Genomic DNA, 24,438 nt, shown 5'->3' with positions numbered 1-24,438 from the left:
GCTCTATGCAAGGTGAGTTGGTGGAAAAGACAGAAGCCAGTCTGGCTGGCTTCTATCTACAGGATATAATGTCAAGTCACAAAACAAATTAACTCCATCAGAACCTCTCCAATTTCTTCTGAGCAAGAACTGATAAAGCTACAGTACGTCCCAGATCAGACTATCCTAGCAGCTTCATTCCTACCAGGTCGCAGAGATTAGCCATAGATTTCTATATAGACTTGCCCCACATTAGCATATCCACATGGTTTCCAGGTGGATAAAATCTGCCTCACAAAGAGGTGCTACCTATCCAACTGCTAACATAACATTTTCTTTTCTCCCGTTCCAGAAAAAGCCAACTGAATTACAAACCAAGCCCTTCATATTTGAATACAGAATCACTGAATGTTAGGGGTTGGAAGAGATCTCTGGAGATCACCTAGACCAACCCCCTGCCAGAGCAGTTTCACCTATTTTAACTTGCACAGGTTGGCATCCATGCAGGTTTTGCATGTCTTCAGAGACACTACACCACATCTCTGTGCAGCGTGTTCGAGTGCTCTACTACCCTCAAAGAAATGAAGTTTCTCCCTATGTTTTGATCGAACTTGCTATGCTCAAGTATGTGCCCTTTACCTCTTGTTCTGTCACTGGGCACCACTGCAAAAAGGCTGGCCTCGTCCTCCTGACACCCACCCTTTAAGTATTTATAAGCATGGATAAGATCCTCCCTCAGTCTTCTCTTATACCGACCCTTCTCTTTTCCCTCCCTCCCTTCATCCCTCCCTTTGATTCCTACCCCCTCTCCGCCTCCCCCCACCCCCCAAGAGATAAGTCTCTTCAGGCCTAACTGGTTCAGATAAAACAGCTTTCAAGTTGTAATAATATTTTTTTTGCAAAATAGAAAAGAAGCTGAAGACCTTCTGCCATTCCTACACAACCCTATCTGGATTCTCTCTGAATCCCATCACTGTGCAGTTGTAGTAGGCTGTCAGATTAACAAAACTCTGGGCTTTCTGCCCTCCTTAGAGCACAGTGGTACTGTCTGTCACACCATGCCAGAACTACAGGTTGCAGCTAAATTTCAAAAGCAGTGGATTTACAGAGTATAAGCATCACTGTGCATTGACGACTACCATCTGTGACTTCCTACTTTTTGTACATGGGTTAACAACCTTAGAGGTGAAGGACAGATGGCTCCATCTAGGTCGCTCAAAGTATATGAAGGACATACATTCTTTCAACAACAGTAAAGGCTTCTATCTACACACAGTCCCATTTACCCAGCAGGAATACAGATTCTTCCTGAGACACACAGCATGGGCTTAATGAAGCAATCATGTTCCCAGTCTTTGCTATTAGTTATATTTATTTGGAGGTTTTATAATATTAAATTTTAATCTGAAGGGCGCTGTACACATATTGAAAGATGTATATGCTAGCATGAACATGTGCATGCTGGAAAATCATCACACAGGTCATTTGAGTTATTCCTACTCTCCATAAACTCCTACAGCACTGCCAGGACAGGAGAATTAAGATGATGGAAAGGCCTAGTTGCAGTGACCTTTTTGCATTATTGATAACACACCCTATACACAATTCAACTTTTGCATTAGCTGAAGTAACTGTATCTTGATAGGAAGGAGCAGCAAGTACTCCATCATGGAGACTGTCCTTCAGAGAATGTCACCCTGACAAATTTCATACAGCAAAATCCTAACCCAGTTATTTATCAAGTAACAAAAAGAAATGCATATATATATATATATGAATAGTTTTAGTATATATATATATATTTACAGATTAAAGTAGTCTAAGCAATTGCATTGTCATATTAAAAGCTCTAAGCACTAGTCCAAGTCTTGAGAAGTGCAGATGCCCAACCCAAGAAACACAGAAAACGAGATGGTGAAAAGCTGCAGCTCTCATACAGTATAACCCAGCTGCTCTGGAGCCACTGACTCTCAAAGTTGGGCTCTGCAGAGAATCACTAGCCAAAGGGCAGAGACAGGCAACATTCCCTAGGTAAAACTACTCCAGCCAGGTGCCTTGCAGGGTTGCTCGAACTCAGGTGGCCCTGCACCAAAGCTGCTTTTGCCCTAAAATAAGACAAGACCCAACCTCCCTACGTAGTTTGTCATCTTTCACCTGTCCCCAGCGCAGCTCCAAACCGGATCAGCTGCGAGGGCGCCCCTCCAATTAGCCACCGGTGCTCACCCACGCCCTTCCTCCCGCCGCATAAAGCACGACGGGGCCTGTCCAGCAGCCCCCACGCCGGGCGTCACCCGTCCTCCCCGGGAGGAGGAACGCTGCTGTCTGCAGCAGCTTCGCGGCCTTTTTCTGCCGGTTGTTTGCAGATTTGGGGCTTCTGTGTCTGGTTTTTGATCCCTGCTGCAGTAACCGGTTCCCCCGCAGAGCCGCCCCAGCCCGCCTGAGGTTTCCTCAGCAGCCGTTGCCCCGGACGGTTGCGGGGCCGAGCAGGCTGCCTGCGTGCCGCCGGGAGAGCGGTACTGGGAGCGGAACGGCTGCTGGGGCACCATGCCTGCCGCCTTCTCTGGGAACCGCCCGGGGCGGCGGCGGCTTCTGCTGCTGCTGCTGCTCTGCCTCTCCCTCTCGGGCGGGAGCCCCGCAGGTAAAAGCTCCCTCTTTCCTTGGGCTGGGCCGGGCCGCTGCAGCCTCCTCGTCCGCCCTCGGCGTCCGGGTGGGCTGAGGCGAGGGGGCCCGGGGCAGTGGCAGCGCCTGGGGGCTGTGCCCAAGCAAAGGTCCTCCTTGCTGCGAAGAATCCCCTTGTCTCCCCAGGGCGACGGAGTGGTGGCTCGGCATAGCAGCTTTCTCTCGGCCCTGCCCGGCACCCGCTGCGGGGGCAACTGCCGCCCCTGCCCCCGGGGCTCTTTTCTCTTTAGCAGCCAAAAAGCCTTTGGGTTTCTCGCCGGCCTGCTGAACAGTAGGCACTGCAGCTGTGCTGACCTCCGACCAAGGAGGGGTTGCACTGCCTCCCGGCTTGTGTGTGCTGGTGGACCGCCCGTACTCCTCGGGGCCTGCAGGGCACCTCCTGCTGGGTGTCCCACGGAGAGGAGGGTTTGTTAGTTCACAGGTGCAGGACTTGGGAGGTCGAGGCATGGTATTTCATTGCTGCCCTCCTCTCACCCAGTAAAGCATTCATTACTTAAGTCGAGAAAAAAAGCTACAAATTGGCAAGTTAAATTACCAAAATGTCAACTTTGTGAGGAGTATTCTTTGGAGGAATTTGTATTGCCTTTTTAAATGTAACATTTCAGAATCCACGAAGGAAGAGGGATCTGAGCATTATGGGGCCTACTGTTCCTCTAGTGTTTTTCAGCAGTTCAGGACCAGGCAAATAATTTCTAAGGAAATAAGTACTTACTTCTAAAATACGTAGGTATCTGTTGTTAATGCCTGGTTTTGAAGCATCGTTGAGCAGTACATCATGGTAACGGAATATCAGATTGCTGATGTTTGCTGTATGCTGATGTAGTTGTTGGTGCATGTGTTGCCAAGACCTTAAGTTCTGCCAATACAGAATGTGAACATTATTGTTGTGGGTTGAATTAACCATCAATCGTTTAGCTGCATTTTCGGAATGTAATGTGTAAGTTGTGATTGTTTGTGCCCTAATTCTGAGAGAAGCCATACTCCTTCCTTTGTGTTGTAAAAAGTAAAAATAAGTAAAATTAGAAGTAGTTGTACATATTGTGAAAGGTAAGAAAATGTGATTTGCCCTCTCATTGTTTAAAATACTTATATACTCATACAGAGGTAAATCTGTAGTTCTTAAAGCATCTTTAAAATATGTGTGTTCATATATACACAGGTAAAACCTGAAGTTCTTTCTAGCCACTTATTTTTGTGACCCTAAAGTTTTGTGACTATAAATGGCCTGATACTTGTAGGAATGTGAGTCACATTATATTCTTGATGACTGCTACTTTTGAAAAGGTTGTAGTAAAGAAGGTTACTTCACCACTGTGGTGGAGGTTGAAATAATTCTAAGTTTATGATAAAATCTATCAGTGAAACTATATCCTCTACAGAAAGACAAAAAAAAATCCCAACTGTAAAAACTTGACAAAACCCTATTTGTGTTTCTGAATCTGCCACAAATCTGCCATCTTCCTGAAGTAGGAAATACAGTGTCTTGTTTTGGGCAGGTATCATAAAGGAGCCCCCTGCTTTAGTACCGTTACCTGTATAAAGTGAGGCTGTTGTTTTTCAGATGTCTATTAAAGACTTTCATATTTGTATGGACTAGGTAGGGAGGCTTTGTACTATGATGGCCATGGTTAAATGTGTTTTACTCTTCCATTGGTTACTGACCAAATGTTAAAAAAAAAAAAGTCAAGGGAACTAACTGCACAGGTACTGCAAAGGGAAGTTCATGCTCCCTTGGAGGAAGGAGAACTAAAGCTCTGCTAGTGAAGTCCAGAAACTGTGCATTCGGTGCACTGTGGCGGTTCAGTGGGTTTCTTCATTCAAAACAAATACAGTAAAAGTGACTTGGAAGAGCAGAAGGCTCACAAGAACAGAGTTGGCTGAAAGGCAGATGGATAGACATCCAGATACCACAAGAGGCCTCTTAGATTTTTATTTTGAGCTAAGTAGCTTGAGGACTCTAGTCTTATGATTTTTTCAAAACAACTAAACCAGCTTGCTCTTTATTGAGAGTTGAGAGTACTGTTCCGAGTTGCCTAGTTTCTCACCAAGTGTCACAACATCACTCTTAAGAATTTGCTGCTTCATTTGGTTACCATTGTGATTGCCTAACCTAGTTGCAACATATGGTGCTAGATTTTTTAAGAAAACCAAATGCACCACATCTTTTAACCAAACTTCTGCCCCAAAAGATACTGAGGAGGTATATGGAAAGCACATATAAAGGACTTTGCTTCCAGGCTGGATTTTTCTTATTTGTCCTGAGGCAAGAACTTCACTCGGGGCATTTGGGAGCCCTTTATGGGGATCCTCTGGTGCCTCAGGAGAACTCAGCCTGCAGCTTTTCTCTTTTCTAGAGGCACTAGGAGGCTGGCTTTGGATGCTACTGAATGTTTGTGAACCTTCAAAGAGTATAAAATTCTTAAACTAATTAACATTTAATGTTATTTTTGTATCTCAGCCTTTTTCTATTTGTCTGCTTTTCTGGCTAAAAAAGGGTGGGGTGGGTTGGGTTAGATTTTAAAGCCTGAATTTGCTCTTGTAGTGACTAGTACAGCCATACTTTTGCCCCAAATACAGGCTGCAGTAGGAAGCAGAGGCAAAGTAGAGAAAAGAATCAATGACTTCATACTTTCCCCTATTCCTTTCAATGTAAAGAACAACAACAGCAAAACTCAGCGAGCTATCATGAAAATCCATTATAGGCTAAGGCATGCAGCTGTTAACTCAATGGCTATTTGTTTCACTTGCTTACATCACTGCCTGTCTTGATGACACTAATTACATGCAGTGCTGCATCATCTTGTTTTATGAGGCTGTTTAGCAGGTGGGTATGAGGACAAAAGTGCGGCAGTGTTATCTGTGCAGTGTAGTTTGACATATGGACAGATGTGTAATTTGGCAGAGCGAAGATGTGGGAGCAGAGATGACTAGAAATAGCATTGCTTGTCTGCTTTCAGTTGGTATGTGAATAAAGGAAGAAAGCCCAGATGAGAGCCCTGTTAGTATGCAGACCATGTTGCAGGTCATCTGGATTCCTTGCAGACGTAAGACAGCTCTTTTACAGTTTGGCAGTGGCATCTTCTGCATTTATAATCCTTGAGGATTTTAATTATTGTGCAGGTGATGCCTCTAATAAGCTGATACAGTCAGGTGATCTATGACATAATCAAAATACCTCAAGATGCTGCAGATACAAAAAATCATGCATCTTCAACCCTAGAGTGAATATCAGAAGCATAATAGCTCTCCCTGTTCTTAGCACCTCTGTCAAGCAGGGAGTATGACTATTTTCTTATTGGCTAGGTAGTATGCTAGCAGATACTCAGTGTGGATTTCTTAAGTTCTTTGAGAGAAGGTTGAAAACACTCAGCTGTGGGACCACTGGACTGGTATGAAAAGTGAAGAGCCTTTTGTTGACAACCGGTAATGCTCTTTTTTTAAATCCTCTGATTACCTTGTTTTACTCTTGATTTATGCTGCTTGAAGTATGATGGACAGATTGAGAGAGCAGGTGGTACAAGCCCCAGGTGACTCCTTGGTGTCTGGAGAAACTGTGCTGGAGATGCCAGTGGGAGACAGTATGTAAGTTGTCTGTGCCTATAGTATTGAAATGGGTTAGGTAGGAGTGTTAGTGTTTGTTCACTTGGAGGAACTGGCAGGGTGCTGACTATCTTCTGCTGAAGGCACACAGTTGTAACCAAATTTGAACACACTTAAAGTATGATGTAGCTTTTCACTTTATCTGTGCCTGTTGCTGTCTTTGATGTCTAGCAGTACTTAATTATCCCTCCCAGGTGTGCAAACCACGTGCTCTTATTTCTCCACTAACTCACTGACCAAATAACTTAAAAGCTGCTTACGTGAGATTTCTCCCAGTTCCAGTGAATCCTGCTGCTATGGCAATAGAATATGTCCTGGCGTATCTAAGTATGTGAGAATACAGTGTTTATTTTGTGCTATTTCTGCCACCCAACTATGGTATCAGAAAGGAAAGAGTGAACATCTCCATTTTTGTAAAACATCTAGGATTCTTGAATTTTTAATAGAAGAGTGGCACAGCAACATATTAAAACTAAGCAAGTTTTCTGTCCCTTCCCCTGCTGTCTTTTCTGCAGTCAACAACATAAAGCAAAACCCTAGTCTTTCCTGGCTCTTCAAAAACTGTACTACAGAGGAATCACATCTGTAGTGGTGTTAAGGAAAATGGAAATAGTCATTAATATTACTTGTTGAAGTACATACTTGACACATACAGCTTTTGTTTTGCTCACCAAAGTGATAATAGAAAGGAGGTTGTTCACTGTATCACTATACAGGATAGACATGTAAGGTTGTAATGAGATCCTTAATCTATTGGTGAATCTGCTAATCTGTGTTTAGAAATAATCAGCTAGTCAGTGTCAAGGTGTTGTGGTCTAAGGTCACAAACACGACAGGATTTGAGTACAGGAGATAAAGTTCATTGTTGAACTGGAATATTCTGAAGAATGGCTTTGTGCGAGTATAGCCTAAGTACAGGAAAAGTCCTATATACAGCAATTGCAGGTTAAATACTTCCTCTGTTCTTTAGTTCTTAGTCTTACTTTATGCAAGAAAAGATTAATGACAAATAATTTTTGCATATTTTAGCTGAAATGCTCAGAACTTTGGAAAAAAATGGAGGTGGTACACTGGGGAGATAAGTGAGGAGATTGACTGAATTCTTTTAATGAGCTAGATGTTTTGTTCTCCATAATTTGAGCAGACTTAGAACTTTCTTTAACCCTTTTTTTTTTTTCTTAGATCTGACGGTAACAACTCCAGATACGAGTCAGTCTCAGGGAAACTCTTTGACTAATATGCATGCAGGATTTAACGAATCATCTCCTGGTAATTATTTTATTTCAGTACACCTGATGTTATAATAATTTTTCCTAATGATCCTAACTTGCTGTGTAAAGTTTACAGTTTCATACTAAATAAAATTCTGAATTTCTTCAGAAGAAACAGAAGTAAATGTGTCATCTAGCAGTGAAAGAGCTTGAGTGTTGAAGGCAACTCAAGGACTGTGGAAAATGCTGTCCAGCTGCGAGCCAATGATCTGTTGCCCATATGGGTATATTCCATAAAGGCAGACAATAACATTGGAGATGGGAGAATTAGCAAACTGGGACCATTGTGGGAGGTTCTTATATACAACTTTGTACCTTATATAGCATTATACCTTATTTAGCATTTAGATAGCATTTATATAGTTTTTCATGTTAGGACTCCTTGTTATGCTTTTTGCATTAGTGAGAGGTAGTACAATAATGCCTTTGCATCACTGTGCCTGCTAGCTTAACATTAACATTTTTAATTATGAATGTGTCAGTGCATTCTTCTGTCCCACATTTCACCATATTCTGGACCTTAATTGTGATTTTCATAAGGAGCAGAAAATAAGTTCCAGGCAGAAGAAAAACGATGATTGTTGATTCTTACCTCTCCTTTCCCCATAAAGATCAGAGCAGCAGGAATTCAGCAGTGTAACAAGGCTTATGTTAATGCAAGTCAAACAAGGGTTTATTTATGCATGAACTTAAACAAGTTATGGTGTTATTCCATCTACAGCCTTGTCATTGGAGGTAATGCTATCTACCTGGTGTTAATTTCCAGATCTTTTTACCACAATGTGTCTGAGCACTAATAGTGCCATAGCTAGTAGATTGGATAACTTTCCATACATAAACACACATGTACATAAGAGCTAAAATACACTAAAATACATTAAGTATTTGTATAATATGGTTTCACCTAACTATTTTTGTTTGATATGTGAAGTAAGGAAGGAAGTCAGTACGAGGATCCTATTAGTGTGCAAGACACCATAAAGGTTCAAGTCTTTTGTGGGTGGTTAACAACTGCTATGTGAACTGGCACTGGTACCTTCTGAATCTATTGTCATGAGGGATTTCCGTAACAAACCAGGTGATATGTGTTCTGAACTGATGTAAACTCAAGTGATCCATGACAATCTTGGCATGGCTGTCAAGGTGTTTGGACATACAGACAAATGAAGATTCCCCAGAAAGATTTCAGCTTTCACATACTGTTTCAGGGGTAAACAGTTGGTTTAGTTTTTCTCCCATCATCCATAGATCAAGGCTTGCTTCTGCTCTTGCCTAGAGGAACAGAACATACTGTCTCCTGCTAGGCGACACAGCTTAATTTACATTTTTTTCTTAAAGCTATTTTGGGCAGTAGTTAAGAATGACAGCAGTTGGCTGCCAACAACAATTGAATGAACTAGTGTAGTGCTCTGTTCTTCCACATCATCCACCTTGATATACACATTTATTGTTACTTCAACTAGTTGAAACATGAGGGAAGGTACGAAACTGCAGATGGAACAAGATGGGGACAAGGCTGACTCCCTGTGATACAGCATTGCCTGTGTTGTGAGATGACATGTTGATAAAAAAACCTACTGCTTTACAGAATGGGCCAGCAACTTGGAAGGTATCTGGTACTCTGCTTACACTTGCCCAGAGATCTTTAGATGCATAACACTAGCAGGGACCTCATTCAGTGTAGCCATATTAACTCAACTGTAGAAGGGAGGCATATGTTTTAAGAACTTTACCTCAAAGTTCTTAAAAACTCCTGCAGAAAAAAGCAGGTGTAATTCTGAGATCTAGGCTTTCAGAGATACTATTTTCTACTGCACAGTTACCAAATCTGCCATCCAGTGCTTCTCTCATTGAGAAGGCAGAAGCTATAGTCCAGTTTTCTCTTTCCCAAGTTCTGAGTAGAACCTTTTCAATGAATAGACAGGAGAGATAATAAAACCCCTTTCTCTCTATGAAAACTAGAATAATCTTCTCTATTGCTGTATGATTAGGCAGATTCGATCAGCAATTACTGTTTATATATTCCTGAACGCATTATAAAATAAGTGAAAATAAAATTACTTGACAAGCACGTGAAATGTGTGATTTAAAGCATGCACGTTTTATCTTCTATGGAGTGGGGGAAATATTTCTTTTTCTAAAAAATTGTCTTATCTCTAAGTTGAAGGAAAATTATTTTTTTACTATTTTTTTCACCATTCAGAGCCTGTGATGGTGACACAATTTGTCAACCATCGGACTCGGGGGAGCCCTTCAGATGATTTAACACTTGGGTGTACTATATCTGCACCTGGTAAAAGCAATCATGTGTCTTCTACTTGAATTGTAAAATTTTAGTTACCCTTGGGTTCTACCTTATTTTTTTAATCAAGTGGTTATTCATGATTTATAGTAATTGTTTCCAAAACAAACCATTTGATATTTAAAGCTGTATAGAATTGACTTTTCTTTTAAGTGTAATTCCTAATGTGTTCTCCCACAGTGTGCTTCAGTTTACTTGTAAATTGAATAGGACAATGCTATTGAATGGTGTGTAGATGTGGAATGGTGATACTTTATTAGATGGGCTACGTCTGTTGATAAAATCGTGGACATTAACTTCATTTCTTGCTCTGTTCCTGAAATGGTCAGAGCATGAGAACTAAAGTAGTGGTGGAAACAGACTGATTATATTTAGAGTACCTGATAGCTGTATTGAGCTTTGCAGAGCTTTATGAAAGTAGTCTTCAAGGTATGCTACCCATAGCCCTACAAATAAGGGATTTTGCTGTTCATCTTAGAACTTTTAAATATAGTTTTCCCTCTCAGAAAGAAGGGTGTATATTTTAGGCAGATGTTGGTCAGTATTGGTATTTGTGTGCGTGTAAGGAAATTCCCTGCTTTGTAGCAGGAGTTTTGTGTAGCCATGAGGTACTCTGACCATGTTCCAGAGGAGTACAGGCCATTCATAGAATTATCACAGGATTATAGAATGGCTTAGTTTGCCTGATATAGGCAGGGACACCTCTCATTTAGACCAGGTTGCTCAAGGCCTCATCCAACCTTACCTTGAACACTTCCAGGGGAAATTCTTGCCTCTGCATTCATTAGAGCTGCATCTAGATTAGATAGTCTACCTCTGGCTTTCTTGTATTGCTAAATTATAGTTGCTTTGGAAATGGGTATGTTTCTGCATTTTTAAATTTTTGTAAAGCTTATGAGTTTTCCAAGCTGTACTTAAACATCGATGTAGACCTATACAGTTCTAGGACCCACTGATAAACTCTAGGAAAAGCCATGTGCATAGGGAACTCCTGAATCAGGCTGTGAAAATAGATGGTTATGACCTCTTTAGAGTACTGACATTCAGAATTACATCATATTAAAGCTACAAACCATCTGGTATAGTTACTAGAACAGTGGCCACACAACACTGCTACTTTTAAGATTCTAGTTCACACACAAGATGTATGAAGGCGTTTCCATAGTATTCATCCTATAGCAATGTCTTCCCCTCCAACATTATAAGAAACAATTGAAATACCATATGCACACTCTGCTGTATATGATGACTTATGTTCATGACATACCACTGTGCTTCCCCTACAGCCTTGTTCGGTCCAGGTCATACCATGCAACTGGCGGGGCATGTAACCAAGAGCATGTCTGTTGTCTCTTTTGGGAAGTATGAGTTACTCCTAGATGGTGAGTGTGTTATTTTCTCTTCCAGCTACATTATATTGAATGCCAGTGATTGCACAGTCTTTTGTATGAGTTGTGGAACTGTCTGGAATGGCAACTTCTTAATATGTTAATCTCATACTGAGCAAGGATAAAAGATTACTGTTTGCACTAAGTGTTGTGTTCAGATGCCTTTTTTTTGCAGTTGAGAGGGAGAGTCTTAATTTTTAATGAAACCACAAGTAAAACCAACTCATAACTACCTTTTCAAAGATCAGCTAAGTGACAATTTCTTTGCACTAGTGAATCCACTTAGAAAGACCCTGAAAACTAGGGTGCTTGTTAACTGGCAGGTGTTGACAGCTTTGCAGCATTACACAAGTTCAACCATGGAAAAGATAAGCCTCTACCTAAAGTAGATGTGAAATTCTCAGTAGCCAAATAAACATTTTTAACTAATTTTTTTTGGCAACTGGAGGAACAGATCCAACTGAAATCCCTCTCAGGTGGAGGAGATGGATTAGAACTCCTTTGCAAAGTACTGGTATGGTAATTTAAGGACGTTATTGCATGGCTTTTGTGCTGTATTTCTTTCAAGGAGAAACCAAAGGTACTTGCCTTTTCCTATTCTTGTACATGTTCTCTTGGTACAGAGGTGCCCCAGATACCAGTCTTGCTAATGGTTCATCTTCATCAGAATAGGGCTTTCATATTCCATTCATTTAAAATGTGGATTTATTTTTAAAATAAACTCCATGTGAATTCTTTTTTTAGCAAGTGTAATTAATCTGACTAAAACTTTTGCTACAGTGACACCAGTTCCATTTGCAAAATTACTTTGATCATAAGCAACCTCAACAAGGTGAGTTATGCTTAGCTCACTTATTAAGTGTAATGACATTAATAAATGAGTTGCAGTAACTGACTTTGCTCTGCTACAGAAGACAGAGGTGTTGCATCTCTAAGTTTACCTCCAGTTCAATAGATCTGCAGTATTTTGGCTGGGACTTGGAGTCTGGGGCAGGCTGTTCTGTAGGCTGTAATTGTGTCTGCCAGAACAGTAATGTTCAAATACTCTGTGGGAGTAGCTGGTACTTACACTTCAGATTTTGCTGTTTTTTAGTTCTGACTTGCATTACTAAGTTAGCGAGTGGTTTCCTTTTCTCTCAGAATTTGAGCAGTGAAATACTGCTGCATTTTTTTTCATCAAGTACTACAGAGTAGGTCTTGAACTGAAGGCTTGGAACAAATTTTCATGGAGTATTCAGATTGACTAACCACAATTTTATTTAGGAGATGTGAAAGAAAAGACCAATTATGAAATAAAACATCAGTGCTGAGACAAAGTCAGATATATGTCGGGTTTGGTGTTTTTTTGGGGTTTTTTGTTTCTTGTTTTTTTTTGTTTTGTTTTTTTGTTTTGTCTTTTTTCTTTTAGAAAAGTGTGTTTCAGTGGATCAAAAAAGATACCTGCTATTTAAATCTAGTTTCTGGATACACAAATTTTATGCTCATGGAGCTTGTTAGAAGCAGGAAAGTGTAATTATTTTTTTTTCTACTGAATTGGAGTGTTTTCATACATTCTAGTAGTTCTTTTATCTTTACCCTGGGCAGGCAAAGGCAGTCTCAAATGGGTTTGACGATGGTATGGTTTCAAGCTGTGTATCTGTAGGATGAAAGGCCAGACCCATCAATGTTAGGGTTGTGGATTTTATCAACTTTACTAGCAATGGAACATTACCTGTAATCTCACAATACATAAAAATATGCAGCTGGATACTCATTTTTAATCCAATAAATCCTGCTTTTTAGATACCCAATGTGAAGTCAAGAAAACTGAGAGCAGACATTGGTTCCCTTCATAAGAGCTGAGTACTTCATGCAGTTTATCTTGGGTTAGATTATGTGGAAGATAAACTTAATCTTGATTTCAATGAAATGAATATCCATATTTCTGTATTGGAGCCCTCTAGGAATTGGTACAGAACTGAGTGACATCCATTTTTGTAATGGATGTGTATCATAACCCAGGTATGGCTTAAGAATATTGCTGTCAAGCACCGATTTTGCAGTTCTTTTTACTTGGGAAAGTGTAACACAGCACATTCTATCCACCTGTAATCTAGCATATATAAAGCACAATCTCCCTACAATGAAGAACTGTTTTCATAAATAATTTTATAAAATTCTTTTAGGTGATTCTCGTTCTTCCATGGAAAGACATATCACGTTGCATAGTGCCACTGCAATTGAACTTTCATGCAGATTGAGCAAGAAATACTCTCATTTGAAAAATCCTCAAGTGTCTTGGAAGAGGGGAAATGAAACGATTGGAAACGTGAATAAAATTGGAAACAGCTGGAACATTAAGTAAGTAGTGTTCTTCAATTTGACTTACAGGTTCTAAGGGGTTATCACATGCATATAAACTTCCCCAAACTGGTTAGGTATATAGTAGAAAAGATCCAAGTACAGTTATTAATATGTGCCCATAATCAACTTAAGATGCCACCCCCGTTGCTCAGACAGGAGCAGCTCTGCAGTACATAACATCCTGCTTTGCAGAGGCTGCAGATCTTTTTGGGCTGGAAGTCAGCTTGAAGAAGACAGAAGTTCTCTACCAGCCTGCCCCACAGGAAGACTTCCATCATCCCCACATCACCAGAGGCAAATCAGAGTTTAAGTCAGTCCAGCAGTTCAGCTATCTGGGATGCATTATTTCCTCAGATGCCAAGATCAACAAAGAGATAGACAACAGATTAGCAAAGGCACACAGTGCATTTGGAAGACTTCATAAAAGAGTCTGGAGCAATAAACAGCTGAAGAAAAGTAGAAAGATTGATGTCTACAGAGCCATTGTACTGTCCACTCTTTTATATGGGTCTGAATCATGGGTCATCTACTGCCACCCCCTGTGACTCCTGGAACGCTTCCATCAGTGCTGCCTCCATCCAGTCCTAAACATCCACTGGACTGACTGTGTGACCAATGTCCCTGTCCTTGAACAGGCAGGGGTCACCAGTACTGAGGCCATGATACTGAGGACACAGCTGTGCTCGGCAGGTCAGGTCTCCAGGATGGAGGATCACCACCTCCCTAAGATTGTGCTCTATGGTGAACTTGCCACTGGCTGCTGCAACAGAGGAGCCCCAAAGAGGAGACACAAGGACTCCCTGAAACAATCCCACAGCTTTGGCCATACTGACTGCCATCAGGGGTCCCCTCTGGCCTCCAGTCAGGAGACATGGAGACACACATCCGTAGCGCTGCTGCCTCCTTTGGGAACACAGGAAGAATCAGCCTGGAGGAGAGAAGACAGCACAGAAAGTACCGTGCTGTGCCTGTCCCCTCACAGGACACTTTCTACTGAGCCTTTTGCAGCTGCACTGCCTGTCCCCCATTGCCCTTATCAGCCATCAGTGTGCTTGCAGCAAGCATGGGGAGAGAGTGCCCTTCTGAAATCTTTGTTCGTTAAGCCAAGACATGATGCTGGTGATGAAAGCTGCAGTAAAGGAAAAAGGTTTGTTTCTCTGAGCCTGGAGGAAGACCTCTACTGCTGGAAAAACAAGGCTTGTTCAATACAAGAATACAGAATAAGGTCACAGTTCTTTGAGGCCCACTAATTCTCTTCAGTGAGGTAGTAATTTCAGCCTGAGATTGTTGAATGCATGTTTTTCCACTTCCCCATTTTCCATGGCCCAAAAGGCCTCTGGCCTTTTTACTTCTTCATATTCAACAGTAGAGAGAAGAAATTGGCTTTACAGTAAAGATGTTGGTTTTTTTTTTTTTTTTAGGTTTTCTTAATACTTCCAAACCTCTACAGAGTCTCAATTATTTTGAGAATTTTCTTCACTTGATACTATTTACTGTTGGAGTTTAAAAATCTGTAAATGAACTAATCTTAACAGGTCTCCAGATGATTTTTATATAAATATTGATGTTAAGAAGCCAAAGAAATATAGAAGTTCTGAGAAAATGATGAGGATGTAATGTCACTAATCTTCTACTCAATATAAATAAACACAAGCATCTCTTGTGTTTATTGTCATCTTAAATTTATTTCAAAGCATTGTGTGATACATAGTTTACCAGCAGAGAAGATGCTGGACTTGGTAAGAGCTTTACAGAACTGTCATCTACTGTATTGGAGCAGTCCTAGCCATTGACTGATTTCCTTTAGAAAGAACAAACCAGTTAAAAAATCTTCTGAAGTCTTGCATGGCATATGTTGTATAGTTCACATGGTAAACCCAGGTCTGATTCAGTAACCTCTAGATTATTCTGCTAAAATATTTGGGCTTCTGTGAACAATAGTGAAAATGGTATTTATATTTCCAGGTGTACTTGTGCTCTTCTGTTTTCTTAAAAATGTCATGCTTTGCTACCCTGCACTAAACCTGAACCCTAGTGTTTCAGTGCTCTATGTTCCCTGGTAGCTTCTTTAGAATGCTAATTAGCAGCCACTGATAGTTGTAGGATGATAGAAATACACACAAAAAATAAACCAACTTTTTCTTTTGAAGTTTGGAGGTCCTGGATAGCAGTAAGCTGGGAAGTTACAGTTGTAATGTGATAGGTGAAGAAATCAGCTCCGTGGTTCATTTGCAATGTAAGTTATTTCAAATTTTGCTTTACTTGACTAAAGTCTTGTTTTAACATGGTTTCTGCATAGTGTGGGAAGAGCAACTCATTTGATAAACAGTGACTAATATGGTCAAGCCAAGTGAGAAATGCCATGAAAGGCATTTCTATAGCATGGAGGGAAGAAGAATTTTGAAGCAAAACCTAACAAATACCAACAACCAAAAGAGCGAAGTCTATTTTTTCCCTAAAAGAGTAACTAGTTTCCCCTTCCTTCTCATCCCTACAGCAAGGGAGCACTTAACATTTTCTGGCAGGGGAGTGAGTGTAAGGAAAGAGTGGTATGTCTCAAATTTTTCAAAAAGCAGAGCCACTGTCTTGGAACTTTGGTCTGAGATTTGGTGTTATAAGAGGGACAATGATTATTAGAGTGGAAGCAGGTTTCTAAATACATTTCGTTGTATTTCTGAAAGAAAGTTACTGCTCTAGTGCATCCGTCATTCTATATAAGAACAACTATTATTAAAAGTTGGTGTGCTTCCTTGGGCAGCATGAATGCCTTGTCTTAAACATGCAGCTGAGAACCTTAATTTCTAATGAGAGCTGTTTCCATCTCTATTCCCACATCCAAACTTTTTCAAACAAGCAAGGCAAGCATTTGATCTGTGAAAGCTCCACAGACTGTGATATGAGAGATTATCCTTGAATGCAGGCTCCTACAAACAAAAACACTTAACTTTCCAAATTACTATGCTAACATCAACTGAACTACCCAGCAGGATTTGTAATTATCAGTACTGCAAGCTGGCTTTGTTCAGCAGGATACCTGGTCATAAGACTTGGAAGAAATGCTCATGTAGAAGTCTTAAGTAGTGACATTGGTACCTGCATTCAACACTTCAGCCAGGGGAGGCTACCTTGCAATACTGAAGAAAGGCAAAATTTCAGTTTATGCAGATATTTTAATCTGTAAAACTAATTATGTATTTTTCTTGTCAACATGTGGGTAAGGTATAGTCAAATGGCTATCCCAGTCTTGTTAGATTAAAAAAGAATAAAATTCAAAGGAGACTTTTTTTTTTTTAAAGTTTAGAGTAGCTGTTTCAGTAAGGGCAGGAATGACTCAATGTTTTCCAGAACAGTGCTTAGGACTGGTTGATTCATTCTACGAGGATGGGAGAATTATTTCACAGTGGTTGAATGCTGCCACTTCTGATGTCAAGTCAGTATTTTTTATGGCACTTCTCAAGATTAATGCAAGAGTGACGGAGATGGGAAAAAGAAGTCCTTGAATCTTCTAGCAATAATGCAGAGAGAACAAATCTTAGACTGAAAGATGAGTAATGTATTGGTATAGACTCAGTAGCTAAAGTCATCACAGCTGTAACTAACAGCAATAGCTTTTCCACTAGGCAGTTATGTATTATTGGATGTGTTGCCTCTCTTTCCCTTCCCCCCATCATGGCTTGGCAGAACCCTTCAGATTTTGTAGACTTGGGTTTTACTCAGGTACACAGAAAATCATAACATTTTAGGAATTGCTTATAGGAATCTCAAATTTTTAAACACCGACTACTTCTGGGTAATGTGAAATGGTGTGAAGTGTTGTAATAGCTGTATTAAAGGACAGAATGGAATAATTTGTACTTTTCCTTTGAGGGGTCCTTAAGTACCTGTGCAGATACATGGCCATGAAATAACTCTGGTCTTAAACCAGTGTGGAAACTTGACTGTTACAAATGCTGGTGTGATCACCTGTCTGTTCATCTCCAACAGCCATTTTTTGTCACCAAATCCTGGGTGATCTACTTGCAAAAATACTTGGGACAAAACATGTTGTTTCCTTGCATGCATTCAGGGACTAACCACTCTGTTGCAGAGCCAGGTCCCAGAACTCCTTAAAGATATTCCTGTACTTAAGCATGGCTAATGTGGTATAATACTGGTATGCCTATTCCTGTGCCACTGGTCAGCATACTGAAACTAGCATTTGACTAGCACATAGACCTATTGTGCTGCTTACAAGGTTTGTTATTTATTTTCACATGTACCATTTTTCCCCCATCCTGCTTTTGTTTTTCTTTTCTATAAATTGCAACAGGAGGTGGCAGCAACTGCGGGCAGCTTTGAAGATATTTTGCTGCTACTGTTTAAAAGGTTTTTGTTTAATGATTAAAACAAGTGGATATGAAGATTTCTCTAGTATTGAAGCTGGATTGGTGCATGATGCAATAAATTCTGAGGCTGAAAGCAATGTTCTTAAGAACAAATTGAATATTTATGGAATGGAAGTTTTAAACTTTGAATACTCATGAGAAGTGATATTTCCACAACAGTTAATTTGTGCTCAGCCAGCAAGAAGGAGGGTGGGACAGGAAGAACAATCTTGGATTTTTATACCAAATAACTTGAATGTTTACTTCTAGTGTAATAGAACATGTGAGCATGTAGCTCACAGCTGCCAAGGAAGAGAAGGCATAAACAGTCAAAGAGAAGTTGATACAGTTATGACCTGGCTTTCAGTACTGGCAGCTCTTATGATCATACTGAGATTCCTGTAGTCATCTGCATATGAAATCTACATGTAAACTATCAGCCAGAAATTACTTCATCTACATTGTGTCATGAATGATAAAGTAATTGGTGTATGGGAAAAGGAAATGAATGAAATACTATACATACATATCTAAATAAGTAAGTTTAATCTTTTTGCAATACTGTAATTAAAACCTGAATGTCTGACTTGATTAACTTTCCTAATTGTTTTCAGTACCAAAAATTGATGAAAACAAAAAACCTATAATCTCTTATGAAGGAGATACAGCTGTAATGATTTGTAAAAGTCATGACTATACTCCTCTGTCTTGGACATGGTATATGATCAATGGAAGTAAACAGGTGAGGTTTCAATCTCTTGTCAAGAAATATTTTTAAAACTATGTTGTATAAAACAAGTAGTCTTCCTGTAGCATCATGACTTTTCATTCTAGGCTCTACAGATTGCTTTTCCGTCAAAGTTAATGCAGAACTCTGAAAAAACCAAATCAACCTGGTATTTGAAAGTAATCATTAATGCAAGGATGTAGTTTCTGTTCTGGTTTGTATTGTGATTATTTTCCAGTAAGTCCCTGCCATACTGTTACAGCCCAGTAATACCAATCATATGAGTCTTGAGATGCTTGTCCTTACTGTATTAGTGATAGTTATATTGCTCAAATCTTGCTGCTTGATACAGAAAAAAAAAATCTTAGGACAATTTTTAAAGACATTTAAGGTATTGGAAGCTTGAGGGACAATGGGTCCATGTCCCTTCTCCTTCTGCTCCATGTATAGGTATTTCTGTATTTACTGACCTGTATGATGAACTCTGGTGCGCTGAACCTGAAGGAGGCTATCCTACAGTGGATACTCTTCTTAGTTCACCTTATGACTTAAAAGCTGTGAGGAGAAATATCACTCAGCAAAAATCTGACTTGGCAGTTTCTGTCTTTACATATGCACCTCTTGGGTGCATACCCTTGGAAGCATAGCCTCTTTGTTCTAGCTCTTTTCTGGAGGAAGCATTGTCAACTGAGAGGGGGTAAATAGATGTGTTTCCTCACTTTTGCTGGAGTCTAGCATTGACTAGTAAGGCTGTCAACATACTTCCCAGTGAGGCAGCATTCCCACCTCAGCTTCTTTGAAAGAGTATGATTTGTGCTGTAGCGAGACCTGAACATTAGATCCTGGCACCTGAGGCTGCCTTTGTCCCTGGAGAGTCAATACCATCAAGGGTACCTTTCATCTGATCTTTGATAGACTAGAACAGGTTGGACACATTTCTTGCAAGTATTTTCCTTCATTGAATGCAAAGGGAACCAGAATGGCCAGCTAAGATAAACTTTTCCTTTTGAGGCTGACTAAACATGCTTCACAAATGCCACATGTTCTGAACTCATTTTACATCTCTTACACTTTCTCATTGCATTAATAAAACTTGTAATGCATGTTTTATTTTCAGGTTGCCATTAATGACTCTTTGCCAGACAAGTATGTTATTGATAGAATACCTACGAATGTAACCCATTTGAAGATAAGGAAGGTCACTGAGGAAGATGATGGTGTATATTGGTGTGAAGCTGCTTTTAAACTAGGGAAGAGTAAAGGAAAGCAGCAACTTATAGTTCTGTCCTTCCTGGTGCCTCTCAAGCCCTTTCTAGGTGTTGTGGCTGAAGTTATTGTTTTTCTAACTGTGGTCTTCCTTTATGAGCTGTATTCTAAAAGGAAAAAGAATACAGGTAAGATTTTTTAGCTTTTAGTTGAAATTGCAGCCAAACGTAGAAGGGTATGACCCATAGCACTTCATACCTGAAAATCAGTGTAATTTTCACATCTGCATTTTTTTCTGATAAATACTTTCTTCTAGAACATTCCATTGTTTCAAATGCTTGAATTCTGGACTCACTGAAAAGATTTAAGTACAAAGTGCTTTCAGTAAACAATACTTTCTCATGAAGTATCTTTACTTATTTTTAAATCCTTATTTTATCTTAGAAGGAATTTGGAGGCTGTACTTTGAGAATGCAACTGTTAGTGGTCTTGATTTGACAAACCTGTCAAAGAATTGAATAAGAAGGAAAAATGCATTAAATCACAAGGCACTAATTTTGATTTCTGAGTCGAAGGCACACATAGATGAGTCAAACAAGGTGGGGAAGATGAAATAAGTTATATATATTTATATATACATGCACATATATATATAAATATATATATATAGGTGTCTATGTAATTCATCTATGTATTTGCCTAAATTTCAAACATATGTATCAATTTTCTATAATACATAATTGTTAAAATCAGAAATCAAACTTGATTGAATTTTTAAATAAATTTGCAGGTAACTCCATTTCATAGAGGAATAAGAATTTGAATTTTGAATTTAAAGCCTAATAAAGTGAAAAATACTCTTTTGCTTATACATGGAGTCAATAATATAATTAAATAGAAATTTTGCTGTTTAAACTGAGACCTTACATAATTCTTTTTTCTGTTGCACAGAAGATGAAAAAGAATGTGACCAAGTTGAGCAACTGTAAGTAAAGAACTTGTATGCCACAGTAAAATGTATGCTTTTTTACATAGTACAGAGTGCTGTATAAAACTCTACCTTGCTGTTAACCCAGTTGGTAAGGATTAATGATGAATGTGAAAGTATAGTTTATTCCTTTCCTTAAGATTTTTGTAATTCTAGAGTGTTTAGAATGCAGTTTCACATTTAATTTTCATATTTGAGGCATATTTCACTTTTTTAAGAGCACCATGTGTCTGTATTATAAACTCATTCTAAAAACACTATGATTGTGGTAAAAATCACTTTCTCTTGACAAACTCCAAGAACAGGCTTTTAAAATTTTCTTATGTATTTTCTTATGTCCATATTAACATACATTTCTCTCACATGTTGTCAAAGACCTATCTCTCCTTGATAAGAATGTAGTTTCTGGGGTGTTGGGATCTGCTGGTGTTGGCTCCTTTGGTGGTAACTCCCATCCATCTCTCTGCGTGCTGCTTACTGTGCTGTTGGCTTGAGCTCCATAGGCACAGGAATGGCTGCACAACTGGAGCCAAAGGAGCAGGTGTAGGCACCTCTGCTGTCCTTTACTTGAGGGGCAGTGCTCCCATGCTGCCTCCCTTCTCCTTAGGGTGATGCATTTCTAAATGGTTGCTTGCTATGCTCTCTCCTTCTGCTCATCCCTTGGAGCCTAGTCACTTTATTGGGTCTATAACTTTCCTTCTGTTTTAAGATGCAGCCTAGCAGTTCCTCTCTTTAGACGTGTCCAGTCTGCTCCAGTCTTTCCCCTTATTCTCTTCTCTTCTATGCTTATCTCCCTTTTTGTCACTCAGGTTAGTGCTGTCTTTCCTCTTTAATTTCATGATGCAGTGACCTTCTTTGTTTTCCTGTGTTGCATTCATTTTGTGATTCCTTTTTCCAGTGCTAGCTGAAAATATTTTTTAGTACTTTTGTCCTTATATAAACAGCTTTAAAGCTGCAATTCAATTATATTATGAAGTGGATGTATGTCTTGGGAATATGGTATACTATTACACTGTAGGGTATTTGGGGACATACCTTGAGTAGAAAATTGAATAACTGCCATTGTTGCATAGCCCTGCTTCTTATAAACATACTGAAATGTATCACAGTAGTGTAGTACATAGTGAAATAATGTTTCCATGTGGCTGTCGTATGTGGCATGTGGTTTTGATCGGCTCCTTGATGTTACTTTGGAGGTTTTTTTTTTGGATAAAAACATTTGAGGAAAATCTACTAAGCTGTTAAAATCTTGCCTGGTTTTAATAACTAAAAGTTATATCAGCTGCTGGCTGTTTAGAAGATATATTTGTGTACCAAAGAATTCTCCAAATGAGCTTTTCTGGTCTGTTACATCAAGATTGGAGTAATGTACCAATGAACTTGGTTGATGAAGCTGTAACTAAAATGTCGCTGCCGTCAGTGTATTATGTGGAAAGGTAGAGATTTGGAAACAGAATTCTTTGTAGCAGTAAAGCTGTTGAAGTCTTGACTGTTACAAACACTACCTAGCTAGTGATACATACTCCAGGAGCAATCATGTAACTGTTTTAGTATATGTTCTAAGGATGCTGAGCTGTACATTGCTTATGTATTATTTGGGTATTCACTTCATATACAAATTCTATACATTGAGCAAAATCACAGTACTGCAATAATTTCTGGGAATACTGTGGTTGTTGTAACTACTGCCCACTGCCTTCAGGGCTTTCTGAGGGCAACTGAGTTGAGCCTTCAGTGCTTGTCTAAAAGATTCCAAGAGTCAGTATTTTTGTTGCTTAAATTTAGTTTAATTTTTTTTTTCTTATATCTTGACATGATAAAATAAATGCATTTGGGGCTTTGTGATTAGATTGTGGGGCTGGAATTGTTGTACTCATCCCATGCTTAAGAATTCAGTTTTGGAATTTAACTTCTCTTTCTTACAGTAAAACAGAAGAAAAAAGTAGTCCGGAAAAGAGTAGTGCTAGGCAGAGAAGAAATTAACTTTTCCTACCAAAGGTAAGAAAGAAGTAAACTCCAATTTTTCTTTTGAGCAGCCTGATACAAAGCCAAAGAAATCAATTGTGCCATCCCAATCTGGCTTTTAATATGGGAGCAGCATATTAATAGAACCATTGTTTAGATAAAACAATATATAGTCATTCATGATGTAACATCAGTAAGAAATTAAGTCTGAATCCTTTTAATTAAGTTCTGTCATCATTGTTGTTTAATAGTTCTGTTGACTATACAGTCCTTAAAATAGGGTTCAGTTTAACCTGCTTTATCAATTGGCTTCTGATCTTGAAACATTTCTGTGAATGCCAGGATAGGTGCTGAGATACATAAGAATTGCTGACGTATACTAAATCCAGCTCTTTCATGCTGAATTTTGGGTGTCAAGAATGCAAGTTTATTAGCTTATGGAAAACAGACTAGTTTTGTATGTTTAAGAAATGTTAAGATACAAGTTTAATAGCAAGTGGGGAATGTGAAAGTACCATGAAACCATGGCTAATAGGAGTCTAGGAAAGAAGGCCCATTTTACTAGAGGGTCACTGAGTGGATCAGTGCCAGAAGAAGCAAGCAGAGGATGTGTAGCCCTGTGGAAGCTATATAATGAACTTCCCTGATTCTCTGCCTTTTTTGCAGTCCAATTGCATGCTGCTTCTACTGATGCCATCTGGAAACGCTTGTCAGAGGATGGTCTGTCAGTTGAGGCCAAACCTACATATTTTACCTATTTCTCTTTTTTACTCTCCCTGTGCATCTGGCACCCCAGTTTCTCATCTGAGATTCAGAGGTGTGATTGACTGCATTCATGTTGCTGTGGGTACTGTTTTCCTTATTGTAAGCCATCTACCTGTAGGAAGAGGTTGATTCATTACTGTCTTTATATGAACTTCACCTGGCACTTTCTGTTCTTTAAAACAAAGGTTACAGAAACAAGAACAAACTCTTTTCCGAGAGTATATTATCTGCTCTGTTTACGTTCTGTGTACATTCTATTGTACTTCTTGATTGCTGTGACTTAGGTCCTCAAGTATTTATCCCATATTGGACCCAAGGTCCCATTCTTGTTAAGTCCTTCTGGCACATGATACCCAGCAAATCATTAAAGATTCAGATATGCAAATTTGACACTTTAAATCCGGTTTATATTTTACTTTTTATTTTTAGACAAATATGGAAAAATATTAAGCATCAAAATAATAGAATTTGGGATATAAGGAAATGTGTGTGTTCTTTTTTAATTCAGGAGCTTTAAGCCAACAGAAGAGCAAATCATCACAAACCTACAGAAGATGTATGCTGCTGTGCATTTTGAACATCCACAATGCTTCTAAGTAAACTCCTCTACACTTATGAGAAATAAGATGCTTTTAAAATAGCTGTGAAACTGCTTCTTTTATAAAGGCTATAATGTATTCTAATGTACTGTATTTAGACTTTGGCAATCTGTAACATTATTTTTCATTTTACTACTGAAAGGAAGTTTTTTATGTGATAAGACTTTGTTGTTTTAGCTGATCTGTTTGATTTTATGTCCTAAACTGGAACTAACTGCATTCTTTGAATGAACAAGTAATAGACAGTGGGCCTATTGTCAAA

At 39.3% G+C, this 24,438-nt stretch overlaps 1 protein-coding gene across 1 annotated transcript; it reads left to right on the top strand.

Moving 5' to 3' along the window:
• Positions 1-2,257: 2,257 nt before the first annotated feature.
• Positions 2,258-24,159, top strand: EMB (embigin). Its single transcript, XM_030466887.1, has 11 exons — positions 2,258-2,617; positions 7,441-7,527; positions 9,733-9,822; positions 11,118-11,213; positions 13,385-13,559; positions 15,713-15,798; positions 18,541-18,668; positions 19,771-20,047; positions 20,811-20,844; positions 22,773-22,845; positions 24,086-24,159. Exons 1-10 carry the CDS (start codon positions 2,524-2,526, stop codon positions 22,828-22,830), a joined length of 1,125 nt encoding a protein of 374 aa, XP_030322747.1. The 5' UTR covers positions 2,258-2,523; the 3' UTR covers positions 22,831-22,845; positions 24,086-24,159.
• The last annotated feature ends 279 nt before the right edge of the window (positions 24,160-24,438 follow it).

Source organism: Calypte anna, chromosome Z (assembly GCF_003957555.1).
Source record: "Calypte anna isolate BGI_N300 chromosome Z, bCalAnn1_v1.p, whole genome shotgun sequence".
Classification (NCBI taxonomy): Eukaryota; Metazoa; Chordata; class Aves; order Apodiformes; family Trochilidae; genus Calypte; species Calypte anna.
Note: the sequence above shows the minus strand (reverse complement) of the source record. Positions and strands in the feature narration are given on the sequence as shown.